Source organism: Condylostylus longicornis, unplaced genomic scaffold (assembly GCF_029603195.1).
Source record: "Condylostylus longicornis isolate FDR11 unplaced genomic scaffold, ASM2960319v2 ptg000135l, whole genome shotgun sequence".
Classification (NCBI taxonomy): domain Eukaryota; kingdom Metazoa; phylum Arthropoda; class Insecta; order Diptera; family Dolichopodidae; genus Condylostylus; species Condylostylus longicornis.
In genome coordinates this window covers 7,920,040-7,939,271 of record NW_026578103.1, presented here as the reverse complement: position 1 = coordinate 7,939,271, position 19,232 = coordinate 7,920,040, and the positions used below count along the sequence as shown (strand labels likewise).

The 19,232-nt window shown below is 25.3% G+C and overlaps 2 protein-coding genes across 2 annotated transcripts; one reads left to right on the top strand and one right to left on the bottom strand.

The window, feature by feature from the left end:
* The first annotated feature begins 597 nt into the window (after nucleotides 1-597).
* On the top strand, nucleotides 598-1,572 carry LOC129615307 (probable DNA replication complex GINS protein PSF2). Its single transcript, XM_055530445.1, has 2 exons — nucleotides 598-944; nucleotides 995-1,572. Exons 1-2 carry the CDS (start codon nucleotides 700-702, stop codon nucleotides 1,365-1,367), a joined length of 618 nt encoding a protein of 205 aa, XP_055386420.1. The 5' UTR covers nucleotides 598-699; the 3' UTR covers nucleotides 1,368-1,572.
* A 116-nt stretch (nucleotides 1,573-1,688) lies between these two features.
* On the bottom strand, nucleotides 1,689-2,625 carry LOC129615306 (RWD domain-containing protein 4). The gene is made up of 4 exons (XM_055530444.1): nucleotides 2,483-2,625; nucleotides 2,314-2,423; nucleotides 1,911-2,230; nucleotides 1,689-1,846 (listed from the first exon to the last, which is right to left on the bottom strand). The coding sequence occupies exons 1-4, from the start codon at nucleotides 2,588-2,590 to the stop codon at nucleotides 1,767-1,769; spliced, it is 618 nt and encodes a 205-aa protein (XP_055386419.1). The 5' UTR covers nucleotides 2,591-2,625; the 3' UTR covers nucleotides 1,689-1,766.
* Between the last annotated feature and the right edge of the window lie 16,607 nt (nucleotides 2,626-19,232).

Sequence of the window (19,232 nt, the reverse complement as noted above, 5' to 3'; positions counted from 1 at the left end):
GCTTTTCCAAATTTCTATAAATGTGAAAGCTAACGGCAAAAGCCATGCCTTTAAAAAATGTGAATTGAAATATGAATGGAAATTGTACATTTTACATAATTCGCGCGAGGAATTAATGTAGGTGATTCGCTTTAAGATGAGTTTTTCCAAAGGAAATTGACATTTCTTGGAGCCGCGCGGACTAATTTTCTGTAGGATAATCAAACTTTCGGGGTGATGTTCGAAATTCTCACATTTTATTCATAAAATTCCTATTATGTGAATAAAATGTGAGAATTTTTATGTTTTTATGTTTTTTATATAATTGTTTTTTATTTAATTATTTTTAAACGAAAACAATTAGATTTCAATAAATTTTTTTCAATTTTCCGAGATTTGAAATGGAGATGGATAAGAGTTTCATGAAAAGAAAAAAATTTAAATAAAAATCATAATTTCTACTAATTAATAGAAAAAAGAGTAGGAAAAAGAGTCCCGTTTACGTAAAATTTTTTCGTGCAACATTGTAAAATCCCCTTAATATTGAAAATTGCCGGGAAAAATTTAATAGAAGTGTCAAATAAATTTAAACTTCATTCAATTTTGTTCAACCTGAGACAATTCTTTATTTTGATTTTGCAAATTGCAACATGCAAACTATATTAGTATTAAATATATTTTAATTTGCTTCATATTTCATTACAATATTTATTCAAATTAATGGAGCCTTGTGAAATAGAATTCGTAGGAGAACAGACTGAAATTGGAATCATACCCAATTTTAACTTTGATGCTATTCATCTAATTAGTGGCAGCATTGGACCATTTAGGGCTGGTTTACCAGTTAAAACTCCCTTATGGCTAGCAATTCATTTGAGAAAACAGCAAAAATGTAGAATAGTTCCTCCGGATTGGATGGAACTTGAAATTTTAGAAGAACTAAAGGAAGAAGAGAAACGATCAAGGTGAATAAATTCATAGTAAATTATCTTTAATATCAAAGAAAATATTGTAGGTTTTTCATTAAAATGCCATGTGAGCATTATATGATTGTTGCTCAGTTAATTTTAAGTACCGCCCGTGAGGATATACCTAGAAGTAGTGAAATTAGGACTGTTATTAAAGATATATTTGACATTAGAGAATCAAAATTGCGAACTTCAATAGATACTTTTATTAAAGGTGAAGGAACATATGCAAAGTTAGATAATTTAACAATGTTTGAAATTCATGCTGTCCGACCATTGCTTCCACATGCCTTAGATCACATAGCAAGATATCAAAGAATGGCCGATGTGGCACAACGTGATTTGTCGATGATAGGACTAAGTAGTTCAATAGGTACTGGTATAGGAAGTCATGTAAACAATTCCTTTTCCTCACAGTGAACTTACACGATTATAAAAGGTTGGTGGGTTCCCTATGTATGTTAACAAAATATGTATATAAATGTATGAATCTATCTAGTTCCATCTTACACAAAAACTAATAGGTACATAGTACATATTTTGGAATTTTATACACATTTTAGATTTTCATCGGTTTCGACATTTGTATTTTTTAACACAAAAAAATTAGATAATTTGCGAAACTCATGTATCGATTTGCTGTACAAATTTGTATTTCCATTTCGAGATTTTATATGCAATACACTTTATAACAATGTTAACCTTAGTTACAAAATTTTTGATGTAAAATAAACAATTAAATACTTTGCTATTTCTTTTTATCTATATACAAAATAATGTATACTATATATGTGTTCAATAAATTACAAAAAAATATTCCTAAGCGTTCGGATTAGAGAGGATTTCTTCTACATTCCCTAGATGTTTCTCCTTGTGGCCAGTTTGAGACAAATGCTTGACTGCAATTAAAAAAAGCCAAAAAATTTCAGCTTTAAATTCAAATTAGAAATATAAATTACTTACTGATATCTACCCAATCCCAACCTCTAGGACGTTCTCCTTTATGGTCTGTCTTTTCCCATTGTCTGCGTTTTTGAGATTTGGTTAATTGTTCTTTTTTTGTATTTTTTTGTAGAGAATCTGATTCAGTCAATTTTAGAGTTTCTACATTAGAGGATAAATCAACAGCAGTGTTTGAAATTTGCGTATCAGGCTGGTTTTCAACCAGTTCATCAATTCTATCTTTCAGACATTCAAAAAGAGTATACGTCATTCCACAACCAATCCATTGATTCGCTTCTTCTATAAGAACTGATTTAATTTTTTCTTTGACTTCAGGAATTCTTTAAATTAAAAAATGATGCTAATAATCATTATTCATCAATGTTTTACAATCTTTCAATAAAGTTTAATATATTGTACTTACAAATTCCGGTTGAAAAACGTATCCATGTTAATATTTGGCAGCTCGTTCGGGTAATTTTCAACCCATTGAATTTCAACTAAAAATGATTTGTTGTCATCGTCCTCACCATACTAAAAAAATATTTTTCTTTAAATTAACCGCAAATTAAAACCTTCATTTAATTATTCACTTTATATTGAAATGTTGTTGTATTTAACTGTTTAAAATTTTGATCCCCTTCATAAATTGATATTAAAGCTTCAACTTCATCTTTTTGCATTTCACTTGTTTCAGACATTTTCACAAAATTTCTTTAAATTTTGAGGTAAAAAAGTAAAGCACAGCAAAAAAAAAAAAAAACTAAACAAACAACAAAGTTCTTGACATTTCTTATATGGAACACATGACAATTGACAATTTTTCGTACCCCTGTTAGCAGTCATCGATAATGAAGTGTGTAATCTTCATTTTAAAATGTAGTGATATTTTTATGATACAAAAAATTTTAAAAAACTCAAGGCAAAAACAAGAGTTTTAATTAAGTTATACATACATGTATTTATGTAGTACTAGCTTATAAAAAAATAATAATTATGCCTTATAAACAAAAACTACTGTATTTTATAAAAATAGTTTGTTTAATTTTTTAGATTTAGGAGGAAAATATAAAACTACATACGTACATATATAAAGTTTAAAAATATCATATGTTTCTGAACACATTATAACCTGATAAATTTTGATAAACAAAACAATGCAATTATAATAAAAATTTTTGATTTCGTTTCAATTTTTATAAACGTAAACCAAATATTTTGAATTCATTTTGCACAAATATAAATTTTGCTGCAACCAATTCTTTTCCCGCCCATATTATCATTTTTAATCGTCGAAATATTCGCCACAACATCCATTATTAGATTATTAGACTGTAATTCTAAATTTCATATTTTGTTAACTTGTATTAAGTTATACTTCAATAATTTCATATAAATGTTTTTCTTTAGCACATAATGTAGGCAAAAAATCAATGTGCACAAATTAATGCTTTATCTACTAGTTGCGCTACCACAATCTCTTTTTCTATTGTGAATTCAAAATTTTTTACATTCTCAATTATGTGGAATTTATTCATTCCACATTTCATATTATTATATAGTTGAAATTTATAATGAATTGAGAATAGTGATAATTGTGAATAACGTCATGTTGATGTTTTTGTTTTTATTATTTTCTAATTGAAAAATAATTTCAGTTAAACATAATTTCAGTTAATAATAAAAATTTATTAAATTGGATTTTATTTAAAACGAGGAAATGAAGTCGGTATCTGTTGTGAAAAAGTATTTAAAATGTAATATTTTAATAAACTATATAATAAGATAATTTCAATTTTCTTTAAATGTTGACCTCAAGTAGATTTTTTTTTAAAACTAATTTAACCTTTTTAATGTTTTAAGTAAATGTGTGTGCAAATGAGTGTATATCAACCACATTATATGTTCCTCTTTATAAGCAAAAATAGTTTACTTAAATTTTAATGAATAAAAAGTTCTTTCACGAGCCCAAATTAACTCAATTATTTAATTAATAAATAATAAATTTTATTTCGCACCAGATTCTTTGTCATCAAAAGTTTTTTAACGAATTGTATCAATTTTGTAATACTTAAAATTTGACGTTGTCAAAATATAACTCAGTTATTTTTTGACTGTGAAAGGATCCATACAAATTAGATTGAGGAAAAGAGTATGCTAGACATGAAGACTAAATCCAATTGCTTTTACATACTTTAGTTAATTAATCAAAGTAATAACCATTAATTGTATGGTATCAATTTACAACGGATTGTTGAATTATTTATATACATGTATACATACATAATGTACCCAAATAATAATACATTTAGTTGTAATCACCGGTTTATAATACCATCTTTAATATTTTATTGATAAATGGTAATATTTAAGAAAGTAATGTTCCAATAATGTTTTAAGCGATGAAAACATTAAAGATAGTTAGTGAATGGTAATTTATTTTTGTCATTACTAAAACATAATTTTGAAGTTCTCTTGCTTGTAAGAATCAGATTCCCTTTGATTATTACTTCCTTCTTAATAATTTCAAAATATTTAATGCGATTTTTCAAACAAGTCCAAATTGTTTTTTATTTTTTTTTGTGAAAAAAGAATATTATCAAAAATGAATATATAAGCTAAACTTTTTTTAAATCTTTTGAAAAATTATTTAGTCATGTTTACAAAATATGTATACAATAAAAGAGAATTGAGGAATATAAAAGTATGTATGTATGTATGTATTTAAGCAAAAATTATTTATGAATGTTTATTCTTCCTGGTATCTTTTGATGTCTTTGAACTTAGCTTTTTTATATTTTTCTCTTTTTATCATACTTATTGTCTTATTCATTATCCAGACGAAATAAAAAAAGGCCACGTTAACTAAAACAAATTTAGGTGGGAGTTTGACCATTATAAAAAGTCTTTTTTGGCGGCAAAAATTTTATATTTAAATGTAGATTGTACAAGTATAATTCTAATATAATTTTGGTATATTGGAATTTACAAAAAAAAGTGTTAATAAATACATATGTACAGATTATGTATGTATGTACATGCTTGATTTTTTATGATTCTACAACCGTATATTGAATAATGTACTGAATTCTTACGGGATGGATTACATATATACATATATATTACGTTATTTCCTCGAAGAACAAAAATAATTAAATTACTTTAACATATTTGCATAAACGTTTTTTAAATATTTCTCGTCTTCTTCAAAATCTAAATTTATTATTACATGAAATATTTAATCAATTAAATTATAACTGATATACATAGATTATTAGTTATCTAAATTTATAAAATGTCACTTAAGAATAAGTTAATAGAGCCATCACCTATCAATTTATAGAATTACAATTGCGCGTTAACACTTATGTATGAATAAAAGCAAATTGCACCTATTGATCAAAAATAATTTTAGTATTTCAGTATGTATAATGAAAAAAGTATGTTATGTTGAAATATGATTTATTGTTATGCTAATGAACCATGCTTTTATGAAACAGAAAAATATTCTTAATTGAATTATTATGAAAATATTCATCATATCAACAAATAGACAAATGTATGTATGTAAATATGTATGGATGTATATGAAGTTTAAATTGTATGTATGTATATGAAGCTCTCATTACATATAGAAGTTTTACTTATTTATATAAATAATAATTAAAATGGAAAAAGTATTTAAAAGGTTTTGTCGTTTGTATTGAATAATTACAAAAAAATTAGGTCGTTAGCACATACATATATGTACATAATACGTATATATAATCAAAAAAAATAAATGTAAAATTAAGTGCTATGGTTTTGTGGTCAATTGCTTTCCTAATTTTATAAGTTTAACGTTGAAACTTAACAAAAAATGTGACTTGAATAATAAAATTTTATTCTTATTTTGTTCTCATATACCTACTTATTTTATATAAGTATGTATATAGAAACTGTAAATTAAAGTAATCTAATTGGCGGGCTATTATTTTGCTATTGACATATTGTTATATAATGTAACATTTTATGAAATAATAATATCCGTTATATTTCCTAAATAATTTATTATGTAAAATGAATTTCATTTGGATCGTATATTTATATATGTACCTATATAACGAAATGTTAAAATTATGAAAAAGGTACACGTTCATATGAAACACATTGAATATGTCCATTGAATAATTCAGTAGGTGACTTTAAAATTATGTAGAAAAAACGAATAAATATGTATGATGTTCATCATCACAAGTAATTTCTACCTTACTTTATAGTTTTTACCAATTTTTTCACTTATTCAATATCAGAGATATTTTCGAATTAGAGTGCTGATTATTTTTAGTGCATAATAATTAATGAATATTGGGTAGATTTTAAGCAAGTGTGGGTAAGATGTACTCTCTTTATTCATCTTTGAATTCTTCCTATAATTTATTTCTTACATGCATTAAACAAAATTTTTAAAACATTATTGTTTTCATATGTACGTGTATGGACAAAATGCTACAATTATAAATTTATCACTCCATCTGTAATGCTAAGAAATAGATGCCTGAGATATAGACACAAATATATTATGATTTTGGTCAGCGTCGAATTTTAGGTCGATTTAGCTATTCTATTGTTATTAACTATTCGTCTGCCCGTTCCCATGATAACTCAAAAACAATTGAGCTGGGTTCGATTAAAGTAGCCTTTCAAGCAGCTCCCATATACAACTGCAAAAATAGTTTTGTCATATTTTGATAATTATAAATCTTACAATACTTAATTCGATATTTAAGTTTGGTTGAAGTTGTGTAAGTTTTTGCAAGAGCTAACAGAAATACTAAGCTAAAACTAATATTATTGTTTAGTAACACGGCCAGTATTCGAAAAAAAAATATTATAGAAGTGAATCCTCAGAATTATCACGCAACTCTTCAAAAACATTCTTATCAGAGTTTGTATTACAAAGTTGGTACAATAAATCTTTTCTCGTTTTATTATAAATTTTGATATTTTTCAATAGTACGGAAGTATCTGTAAAAGAATCATCACTGAAATTATTTGCCACTTTATGCGAAAAACTCTGTATGTGTACAACTACAACATACAGACTAAAAATTAAATAGCTACAAATATGCACATATATGTATGTTTGTGTGCTTCAAAAAATTTGACAATTGACATAGTGATAAAGAGTAAAAGCAAAAAATTTTTACTTAAAAATGAAAATAATGTTTTATCGGTTTTCAAGATAAATTTAAGATTGCCATTTCAAATAATTTGTTAGACCTATGAGTGATTCAAAAATTTACAAAAAATTCCGTGCGATAATTTTAAAAATAATTAAGAAGTGAAAATATATTAATCTTTTCGATAACTTCTACATAACTTTTCGATAATACTCGTATATGTATATATAGATATACATAGTTAATTGAATTTGTATGCTTGGGAGTTCAATGTACCAATTTGGACGAATAATCTGACTGTTATTTTAAAAATAATTTCATAAAATAATGATTTAAACATAAAATTTATTTCGAGTCTTTTAATTTTATTTCTGTGTACCATCAACACTACATACATATGTGTATATATCCGACATAGAAATAAAGAAGAACGAAGAAATAAAGTATATTTTTTTTTTAGTCTCATTTTCAACCGGTAAATCCTATGTGCCTATGGTAATTCACTTATACCTCGGTGCTTAAAGAAACAACAATTTTTCAAAAGAACCTCAAAGTAAAATTAAAAGTAGCACACGCATGAATTAATGTTTTCGTCTGATGCTAAACTGGACATTAAGAGTAAAAAAATCTTAAATGTAAAAAGGTATCAGTCGTTGTAAACCGATAGAAATATTGTTGCATTTTTTATTGTCGTGCAGCACTCACTCGAACCTGTGAAATTATTCTGTAGAAATTTTACGGATATACCTGACCTATAATTGGGCACACGACTGCCAAGTTTCATTACTCTAACTTTATTATTTTTCCGAATATTTAAAATAAGTTTTTCGAGTTGTATGACAGTTACCCGAACCAATACAGACACTCCATTAAAATTTTTAGAATATAAATAAACACGCCCTTAAATTTGGTACCTATTAAGATTTCTATTAGTTTTTGAAATATTTAAAATAACCTATTTGAATTGTATAGCAGCTATCCGATAATTGTATAGATGTGCGATTTGTTCCATTTACAATAGCAGCCGCCTTTTACAGAAAAGAAAAAACTTTTCAAAGTTTGGTATCGGTTGCAATATTGGTTTTTGAGTTTGAACGGACGGATGGACTGACATGGCAGTATATTCATACCGCAGACGACTCCTGCAAGTAGTTACAAACTCCATACTAAAGTTAATATACTCTTCAAGAAGGTACAGGGTATAAAAAGAAGATAAAAAAGCATTAAGCATTTTGTACCTCGTTTTTGTTTGGTGTCATTTTTGAGAGGACTCTTCCCGTTTACAAAATTAAATTAAAATCTGCAACAATTTGAAGATGAATAATTTAAAAATATGCTATAAAATTTGGAATATTTTACTTAAGTAATATTTTTGTTTTTATATTATTGCTTTAAAAGATATAAATAATAAAATTGGGTCAAGCCAATGGTTTGTAAAGAAGCACTTTTCGCTTCCACAAGTGAATCTACTGCTTCGAAAAGCAATCTAGCTAGCTAGCTACTAAATTATTTAAATTAGTTTCTTTCATATGAAAGTATTGCATACATTTAGGGTAAAGCATGAAAAAAGCATTACCATATTGGTCGAATTTAATGGTTAAGCAAATTACTCAAAGAAAATAATTACATTTTTAGATGGCATTAAATATATCGTTAGCGTTTTGCATTTATAGAAATTTGCAAAAGCTTGTAGTTTCGGAAATATATGGTGCCGAAAATAGAAAATTTTACGAAATTCATGGTGGAAAAAAATTTTCTTGTAAGAAGATAAATTGTTTATAAATATCTAAAAGCTGTTAAAATTTCAGACTGCCAAATTTATCGTCTAGACGAAAAGTGGTTCAATAAATTTGAAAAAACGAATTTTGGATAATGGTCAATTTTAACTGTCATTTTGTCTTTTTAAAGCTCCACAAGTCTGTGTCGTAATAGAAAAAGCTCACAGCAACTTTTTTGCGTTTGCAGAATTTAAAAAATATTGTTGTTTCGTAACAATAGAACTTTCAGAGGCTATAACTTTTAGAGAGAGGTATAGATAGGTAAAAATTTTCACCTACGGAAATAAGTTTCTAATAATGATCAATTTATATATAACTTTCTATCTTAAAGGGTGTAAAAGTTTTGTGAACAGAACACGGATAGACGGACAGATTGAAACTAATGAGCATTTTTTTCAAATATTTTTTGCAAAAATACTAAAAATATACTAAAATTAATTTAAATGGAAAAGACATTTTAAAACGATTTTTGGAATTTTGTAGCTGATATGTGAACGGATTGAACATGTGATAGGGTAATTAACTGATGAGATGCGAACTTGATGAAATAAAATGAATAATACGCGAGCAAAGCAAATGATACTAATATTTTCTTGCTTTATTTTTGTTTTTGTGTTTAGATGGTGAGATTATTTCAGTTGTTGTAGAATAAAATTTTAATATTATATGGTCATCATAAGATATCATTCTTTGTTTTGATTACATTCATACTCGTATCGCATACTATATAAAGAACTATCAAAAAATTCTTTGCCAGCCCTTATATAAAGTAAGTTGAAATCGTAGTTTGAAATTTAATATATGAGAAAAATCATTTCAAATTGTTTTTTAGAAAATTATTTTTAAATCCATTATTAATATACCTAATGGATGCAATTACATATTTTGAAAAAATATTCAGTTTTAATATAATTTATTAAAATTACTTTTTTGCTAAATAATTGTTAAAATTTAAGTAATGAAGAAATAAAATTTAAAACTAAATTTACTATTTATATTTATATTATATTTGTTCAAGTAATTAAGAGTATCTACATTCATAAATATCATATGTGCATTTGATGTAGAAGTTGTGCAGAACATGGTAATTTTTTATAACACAAAACTAGAATGTTTTTGCATTCTTGGATCTCTTAGAGTTTTGATTGAACTTTCGACTGGTTAGTATAGGAAAATTTATTTTTAAGCGCAGAATATAAATCTATTTAGATCGGGTTCATTCAGAACTGAACCACAAATTTAGATAATTAATTATCTAAATCATAAAGTTAAACAATCAATTCTTCATATAAAAAAATCTTGATTGAAATTTCATTAGATTTATAGAAGGTATAGAGGCTTATATTGTTTTAACAAATAATAGTATCAAATATTTTCCGAATAAAAGCCGCGTCCTAATTAACAAAGGAAAAGAATTCAAAATTAACTGGGCACATTACTGAAATTTGGTGGCGTTGTTTATCTGTTTCATATAATAAAGACATAAAGTTGACTAAGTTGAAAGATATTTCACTATTTAGAATTTTAATATGACTAAAAAACTCTCTAAATCTGACGTATATGCTTCTAATTGTTATTATCCAGCCCCAAAGTAAATAATTTGTGTCAGAATTATTATTCAAATAGGTAATTAATAACAGCATTATGTTTTTGCAAATATTGACATACTCGTCCTAATTATTACTACTTAAATAAATACTCGTGCTAAAGTAAATGAACTACTTATAACACCACAAATAAGTTCAATAAAATTGTTAAACTAGGCCATCATTGCCTTGATTAATTTTTGATGAACGTCCATTTTATTTTATGGGGAAAATAAAACTGTTATTTTCATCAAACTTCTTTAAGAAATTGAAATAATAAATTTCTAATAAGTTTCGCATTTATTTTGCATATTTTTAATACTTAAAGTTGTTAATATAATTTTTCAGTTTTTTTTTTATATTGGATTCGAATTTCATATAATATATGTATGTACATATATGCAGATTGTATAATACTTGTGATAAATTGCATTAAATTTTCATGACAATATTTATTTATTGATGTAAAATTCTTACTATAACGTCACAACTATTTAGGCATCTAAATATATAAAATTTATACAGGGTGATTCAGAAAGGTATACAATAACATATATCATTGGTTAGAGGATCGAAAATAGGTAAAACTTTTGTTCCGGACTGGGTACCAAATCTCAAGGGTTCCCGAGTTTCACGAATTTTAACGAATTCTCACGAAATCTTTACTTATCCAAGTTTTTTTAATTATAACTTTCGTTCCGAAAAAGATTCGAACTTTAAGCAAACGGTTTTTAAAAAGCCTAGTAAAGGGCTTAAAATAGACATGTTGTTTGAGTTTGTTTTTTTTTGTACCTTCGGAATACCAAGCATTCGAACTTTAAATCAAATTTTTCACTTGCTTTATTTTCCAGTTTCTTTTAACCAGATAATTTCGTAAGAAATTTTTTGAAAATGTGAAATTTCTCAAAACAAACACCAAATTTTCTTATGAAATTCATCTAATTCGACAAAAATTCATGTTTTTCTTCTTTCAAATCTATTTCTATTCAATCGCATATTTTAAATTACATAATTGCTTTCCTGGAACACCTTTTTAGTCGCATCAACCTTATGCCAATTTATTAATCCCAATAACTTATTTATTTATTAGCTTCATAGTGTAAATACCATATAATTTACAAACTCCATTTTGTTAAAAAAAAATTAAATTTTACTATTAAAAAAAATTTTTTTTCAATTAAAATAAATGTCAAAATTTATATGGCAAGACCTTAAAAATTCACTCTAGCTGGATAATTTTAATAACTTCAGATGCCAAATGGTGTCTAGATTTCGAAAATATTTTTTTCAAATTTTTAAATTGCACCCAATCTGAGAAAAATGCATTTAAAAATTTCAAACCATATAGGTACCATTTCTTATAAAAATTGGCAAAAATTAAAAACCTATCAATTTTCTTTACCAAGAAAAGTTTCGAAAAAAAATTTTTGATTACTAGATTTTTTTTTTGTTTTTCGTAATACAAAATTCTAGTTTTTCTTTTTAAAAATTTCAAATTTTTTAAATTCAATTTTTGTTTTTCATTTAAAAAATTGGTATAAAATTTTCGTTTCAATTTTGTTATTATTTGTTACATTTCCATAAAAACATTAAAACTCAGATGGTTTATAATTTTCAGTGTATAATGGCTCTTAAAAATGTTAACTGTTTTGTCGAGTGACTATTGTCACCAAAAATTAATGATAGTTGATAATTACAACGCTTAAAATTCTTACCTTTAAGGGTCTTTAAAATCTTGACATAGAAATGGTTTATATGCTATATCTCCTATACCATAACAAATTTTTTAGTATTCGACTATTTAAATTAAAGCTTAAGCAGCTTGGAGAAATTCCATAAAAAAATTTCAAGGTTTCAAAAAATTTCTTACAAAATTATCTGGTTAAAAAAAAAAAAAACTGAAAAATAAAATAAGTAAAAATTTTGATTTTCCCTAAAGTTCGAATGCTTGGTGTTCCGAAGAGACGTAAAATACAAAATCAAACAGCATGACTATTTTAAGCTTTTTACTAGGTCTTTCAGAAACTGTTTGTTTAAAATTCCTATCTTTTTCGGAACGAAAGTTATAATCAACTTGGATAAGTAAAAATTTCGTGAAAATTCGTTAAAATCCGTGGAACTCGGAAACCCTTGAGATTTAGCACCTAGTCCGGAACAAAAGTTTTACCCATTTTCGATCCTCTAACCAATGGTATATGTTATTGTATACCTTTCTGAATCACCTTGTATATATATATATATCTTCTATTTGTAATAATTTCAAACCTATTTTTAAATTGAAACGGGTTCAACCTACATAATATTACTTTAACCTACTTTTATTGAATGTCCACAAATTATTTCATTATATACATACATATAGTATTTTACTTGAATACTTGTATTTTGTGGTAAAGATGTAAGAAAATAGGTTAAAATCTATCTTAATAAACTTTAATAATGGAAGATATTGACATTATTCTAAAACTCGTGAAATTATGTAGTATACGGATTAGTGAAACCTTTCAAGTATAAGAAAATCTTCAACTTATTATATTATACCACAATAATGTTCCAAGAAAAATCATAAGAAAAAATTATTTTAAAGAAAACTTCAGTATGTATATGTAGAAGTATGTAACTTCTACATATTTGTATTATAAAAATCATTTTAAAGGGCTTTGATTTCGCAGTATTCTATGTTATATAACATATGAGTATGAGTACATACTTCGTTTGAGTTTAATAAAGCGTGGAAAATATCGAACACTATAATAGTCAATGTAAACGATCGTTTCATTATGGTCTTGCGTATTTAGTATCTGCGATTATATAAGAGTACATAAATTTTATATTCTCTAAAATTAAAATTAAAATCTGTTCCGAGTAAACATAATAATTGTCATTTTAAATACCTTTTTAAACTATGAGTATTCAATACAATTGTTGAAACTAATGAAATAAAATATCGGAATGTCAATGAGGTAAAGCATATTGAAAAGGAAGAAAGCAACATCGAAGAAAGTTGAAGGTGCTAAATTTAAAATATAATAGTAAATTTTTTTCAAACCTATGGTTTGTAAAGTAGCACATTTTTTCCTTTAATTATTAAAATAACTAAAATAATCGTGTGTTATCGTGTGTTGTTTAATATATAAAACTATAATAATTATAATCTACAACTTACATACATATAGTATTGCTTGCTTCAACACTAATTATTTAAAATTAATAATAAATTTAAATCATTCAAATATTGTTTGCACTACCGGTTAAAATCAAAAATTTTCACAGGAAAAAAACTTAAGCTTAAATAATGTTAATTTCTTAAATTAAAAATTAAATTAATTAAAATTCAATTAACTTTATTTTATTGGCTCAACTCATTTCGTACAAATATAAAAGAAAAGAAAAAGAATTTGTTGTTGATTATTTTGATTCGATAAAATTAAATGACAGTAACAAATTCTAACTAATTTACTATAAATCTGTGATAACGTTTTTTATGTTAAATTGCAAAACAAGAAAAAATTTCAAAAAAAAAAAATTGAACAAAAACGAAAATTTCAAATCATTATTGTAAAATCACTCTTAATTGATAAGTGAGGGAGAAAATTCTTCTTCTTCTCTTATTAACAATTGCAATATTCTACCATACTTCGTTGCATTTATATTACTCGTACATACCAAAGAAGATCCAAAAAAAAAAAACAACACAAGTAGAATATAAAAAATATGTGTAAATATGTATATAATAGGTATATAATATGTATAACTGACAATAGCTTATGTATTTATGCATAGATTTCAGAGTTAGCCAAGAACCTTCAAATGTTCTTGCATTCAACAAACACAAGTGCAATATAACGATAAAATCACGGAAGTAAAGTTAACGTTTTTTTTTCTCTTATTTTTAATATTATATTCTTCTTTTTTTCTGTTTTCTTGTATAGTTTTTTGTTTTTGTAAATTTTAATTTAACCTTTACAAGACAAGGAAAATAATTTAAAAATAAAAAAGTAATAAAATTAAAATAAGAAGTTGATCAGATCAATTTTAGGGCACTTTGACTTAAATGTCCGTTGACAACTTTATTCAGCCGAATAAAATAAGATGCGTTCCCTCTACCAACATAAAATATAAAATAAATAACATCAAATATAATCTAACAATCAAAGATGAATGGTATGATAACCTATTAGTTTTGGCACCTGAATAACTGCAATGATGGAGAGAACACTTTGAAGAAGTGGGCCTGCTGACAGAAATAGGTTCACAGCCATCGGATATCCATCGGGAAACTATAGATATTCTAAAGAAATTCCGGAGTAATAAGGTAGAAGGTCCGGCAGGTCGACATGAGTAGCATGGCAGGAATTTTGTAGCCCATACTACAACAAATATGGAAAAATGAGAAATATTCCAGAATCCTGGAAAGAAGACATAGTTGTAAAGATCCCGAAGAAGGAGAACTGCTAGGAGTGTGCCAACTGGAGGGGTATATATATCCTGAGCCCAAAATTCTATTTAGAATTTAATAATCCTAATACTTATTACTCGTATTAATATCAGTTTTCACTAATAGATTCAATATTTCTTAAATTAATAAAATTTTTGAGAACAATCTAATACCCCGCTAAAAATTCCATTTTGAAATAAAGTTTTCAAAAAAAAATTAAAATTAAAGCCAAATTATTTAGTATTACATATTTTGGACTCCAATAGGAGTTGATTTGATTCATAATACTTATTTAATTTGAGTGTTATAAATCAAAAATCCAATTATTTATATATTTTTTTTTCGGAAAAATTTCTAAGATATTTTGTAAAGGGAAAAATAAAAACAAATAAAAGAAAGAAAAAGAAAAATTTTCTTATACTTTCTGTTATATTTTTTTTCTTTTCTAGTATATTTCAGAGTATAACACAAAAAATTAAATATCCCATAATACCGTACCCATATACTTAAAATGAAACTAACGTTATCTATGAATAAACAAAATAGCTCTATAAGCCTTTTTTCCCGTTTTTTTTTTTTATTTCTGTTTTTGTACATACATTTTGGTTCTATGTTTACGCTTTTGGCAAAGTTAACAAAGTACAGAAACAAAAAAAAAAAACAAAAACAACATATAAAATGTGAAAAGTCTAACTTTAAATTCACTATCAAACTATAAAAAGAAAACGGAAAAAGAGTTATTATAAGAAAGATTTTAAAGCAAAAACAACACATAGAGGAAAAAAGAAAATCAGGCAAAAAAAAAATGTAAAATGCAACACTAAACAACAACTCATTGTTGCAAGAAATGAGAATAGAGGTGCATTGCCCTTGAATAATGCAAAAATTACAAAGTAAAATACAAGGCAAAGAAAAAAAAAACAAATATAATAAGCATGTTATTTAATATTTGCACATGTCATTCGAACTCGAAGGTACTTTAAATATAGCTTTCTAAAGGCTCAATACTAATAAGATGTAGAACATTCAACAACAAAAACATTAGCTATAAGAAGGTTTTTAAAAAAAAATTTTAAACTAAACCACAGGCTTATTATTTATTAAAAATTTTCTTATTTTTGTTAGTTTTGTAAAAAGTTTTCATTATTTAAATATCCTTTTGCATGTATAATTATAATTCTCAACTCTAATTGTACAAGTTTCTTCTCTTTTAAGAAAATCGTAATATTGTAGGTTGATCATTGTATATCTATTGTGTATACACTCTTTCTAATCACACCCGATTCGAAATTTTTCCTCGAAATCCATCAATACATCTGAAAGAGTATATAAAATCTACTGCATATAAATTAACCTACTGTTAATCTGCCAGTGTCTGTTAAACATCGTACTAATTAAAACTACATAGGTTACAATAAATTATAAACGAAATTTTATAAAAAGAATAATATCTCATATTTTTGTAATATTTTCTACAAGGGAACTTAAATTATTATAATTATACTTATATAGGTATAAGTATAAGGTAGAGGTACTTCACGTGCATTTGCATATAGTTATACAGAAATTACTGTAAAAACTGTTACTTTTTATATGTATTTGGTAAATTTAATTCTATAGTCTTAACATATTATCTTTCTTATATATGTATATCTATTTTCAATTTTTACATGAGGTCTGATTTGATTGTAAAGCAAGAGAAGGAAAACGTTATTTAATGAATGTCACTTACAATATCTTCACTGGACGTTTATGACTATACAGAATGATCGCTTCAAAATATTATGACAAAAATTGCATGTTTTATAAAGTGTATAATTGTAAAACATTTATTTTCTTTCTATATAACAGAATTTTCGTTTTATTAAGCAACAAAAAAAAAATTTTTAAATAAAAGAATGTTTAAGAGATTTTGTTGTTGTTTGGTTAATAGAAAATATGAAAAGCACTTGGAAAGGGTTTGAGTATCATAAATCAACAGTAAAAGTTATTATAAAAGTGATAGCTTGTTCCACTATTTGTTTTTTTTAATCTTATTAAAATTAATGGTATAAAATTTGAAATGAAAATTAAATATAATTTTTTATTATTGTAAATGAAAATTTAAACCGTGTTTGAACTAAATAATCATAAATATTTTTTTCAATATTAACTAAAATTTATATTTAATTTGTCTTTTATTTATAAAACAAAACCATGATAAAAAATTTATTTTTTAATTTATAAGAACTAGGCAGTGAGATAGAATTTTGTATAGTCTTATTTATTTATATAACATTATATAATAAATTATAATAATATTATCAATACCCTCGGCTGCCAGGGCCATTATGGGTTCACAAAATTAATTTATCTTAATATTTATGTTGTTGTTACGCTTCTCGGCCTTTATGGCTAAGATCAAAGTGTATAGTCTTTTAAAATATTAAAATTTGTTCTTAAGAAGCACAAGTTTCGATTGATTTTTCATTATATTCTTTTAATATTAGGATAGTTAATTACGCTTTATTAAAATTAAGTTGTTGTTCAAAGAATTTCTGGAAGTTAAATCAGATGTGGTTCATATCAATTCATTTAATCTTATTATATTCATCCTAATTTTATACAATTTTATTATAAATTAAGAATTTTTATTGTAACATGTATGTAACAATAAAAACCTATGTGAAATGCTAATGTAAATCTGGTGTTTTTCGATATTTTACCCTATAAATTTAAAACTGTAAAACTATCCAATCCCTCTACTTTTAATTTGTGTATGAAGCTTCTGATGCTTTACAAGTCTAATTTAAGAAAAATGGAAAAATCCCTGTTTCTTTAGTAAACGAAAGTTCTTTTACACTTTTACCTTTAATAATTATAATGGTGAAAATGTAAAAGAATCAATTGTAAGACTCAATTATATTATATAATAATAATTATTAATTGTAGGTAATGAAAGACTTCATTTTTATTTAAGAATAAACAATTAGAAAAGCATTCGTTTTATTTTTAACACTTTTATGGTTCATATTACAATGATTCTGTTGCAAGACACAATGTAGCATAGACAAGAAATGATGATTTTAGTTTTTCTTTTTTTTTTCAAATGGACCTGTGTATATGTACATACATATATATGTATTTTAAAATTCTTTGAGTATTTTAAAAAGTAAGCGAAGTTCCGTAAATTCCGTAAAATATATATATATATACATGAATTTACGGCACAGACACGGAATTAAACGAAAATTTCGCAAGTTTTTCCATCTTTAGGGGGTTAAATAAGCTCTGTAAGTTTTTTTTAGATATACATTTTAGTTTATCAATACAGGGTCATTCAGTAATCAGTGCTCCAAAATAAACCATAGTTAAGGGCATGAAAAATTTTGTTAAAAACAATTTTTCAAATCTCAATAGCTCCTTCGAGATGAATGGATTTTGACGAATTTTCGCGAAAAATTCTTTCCTACGCAAGTTTGTTTTACTTCTTTTCCGAAGATGATAGAATGCTCAAACAAACAATTTTTGAAAGGGTTTTCTAAATTCAATTATAATCGCTGAGTGTAAGTGGTACTTAAGAATAATTTACTACAAAATACATAAGATTCAAAAATAAATTAATAAAATAAAGAAAAAAGACCGAAAGGAAAAATATTTCAATTACTTGTTAATTTTAATGGCTTAAATGAAGTTTTTTGTATATTATGTACATATTCTCTTAATTATGGTTAGTAAGCAAGCAAATTTGAGGCTGTTGCAGTTTTTATCTGATTTATTAATGCAAAAAAACAACAAATTCTTATTTAACGTATATAATCTTAAAAGAGAGTGGGCTGGGTGTATCGCACTAGCGAATAAAATTTAGCTTAGTGGAAATAGTTCCCCTAATGTAAAGATTGTAATATTCACTTTAGATATTATACAATAATACTTAATAATATGATTCTAGAAATTTGAAAACACTGTATAGTGCAGAATAAAACTGCATAAATCCATAAGTAACTATCTTTACTATTTATGAAAAAAAAAAACAAAACGGTAAGTAACGGTATTTTTTTTTTACGTCATTTTGTAAGTATCAAATTTTCGTTTTTTATTGAGGATACTCTTTCAAACTAATTTAATCACAATTATTATTTTATATAGGATCATAGTTATTATTAATAATTTTCTTTTCGATTATGAAAAAAAGTAATATGTTCTATTGTACTACATACAAGTGGCTGCAAGTACGTTCGAATAGATTCCATGGATTTCCTATATAAAACCCTTAAATTTTTATTTTCAGCCTATTTTTTTTTTAAATTTTTAATAGTTTCCTCAAGAATTTTGCAAAATTTTTATACATTACAGATTTTAAAATGATCGTAACACTGAGAGAAATGTTATCTAAATTA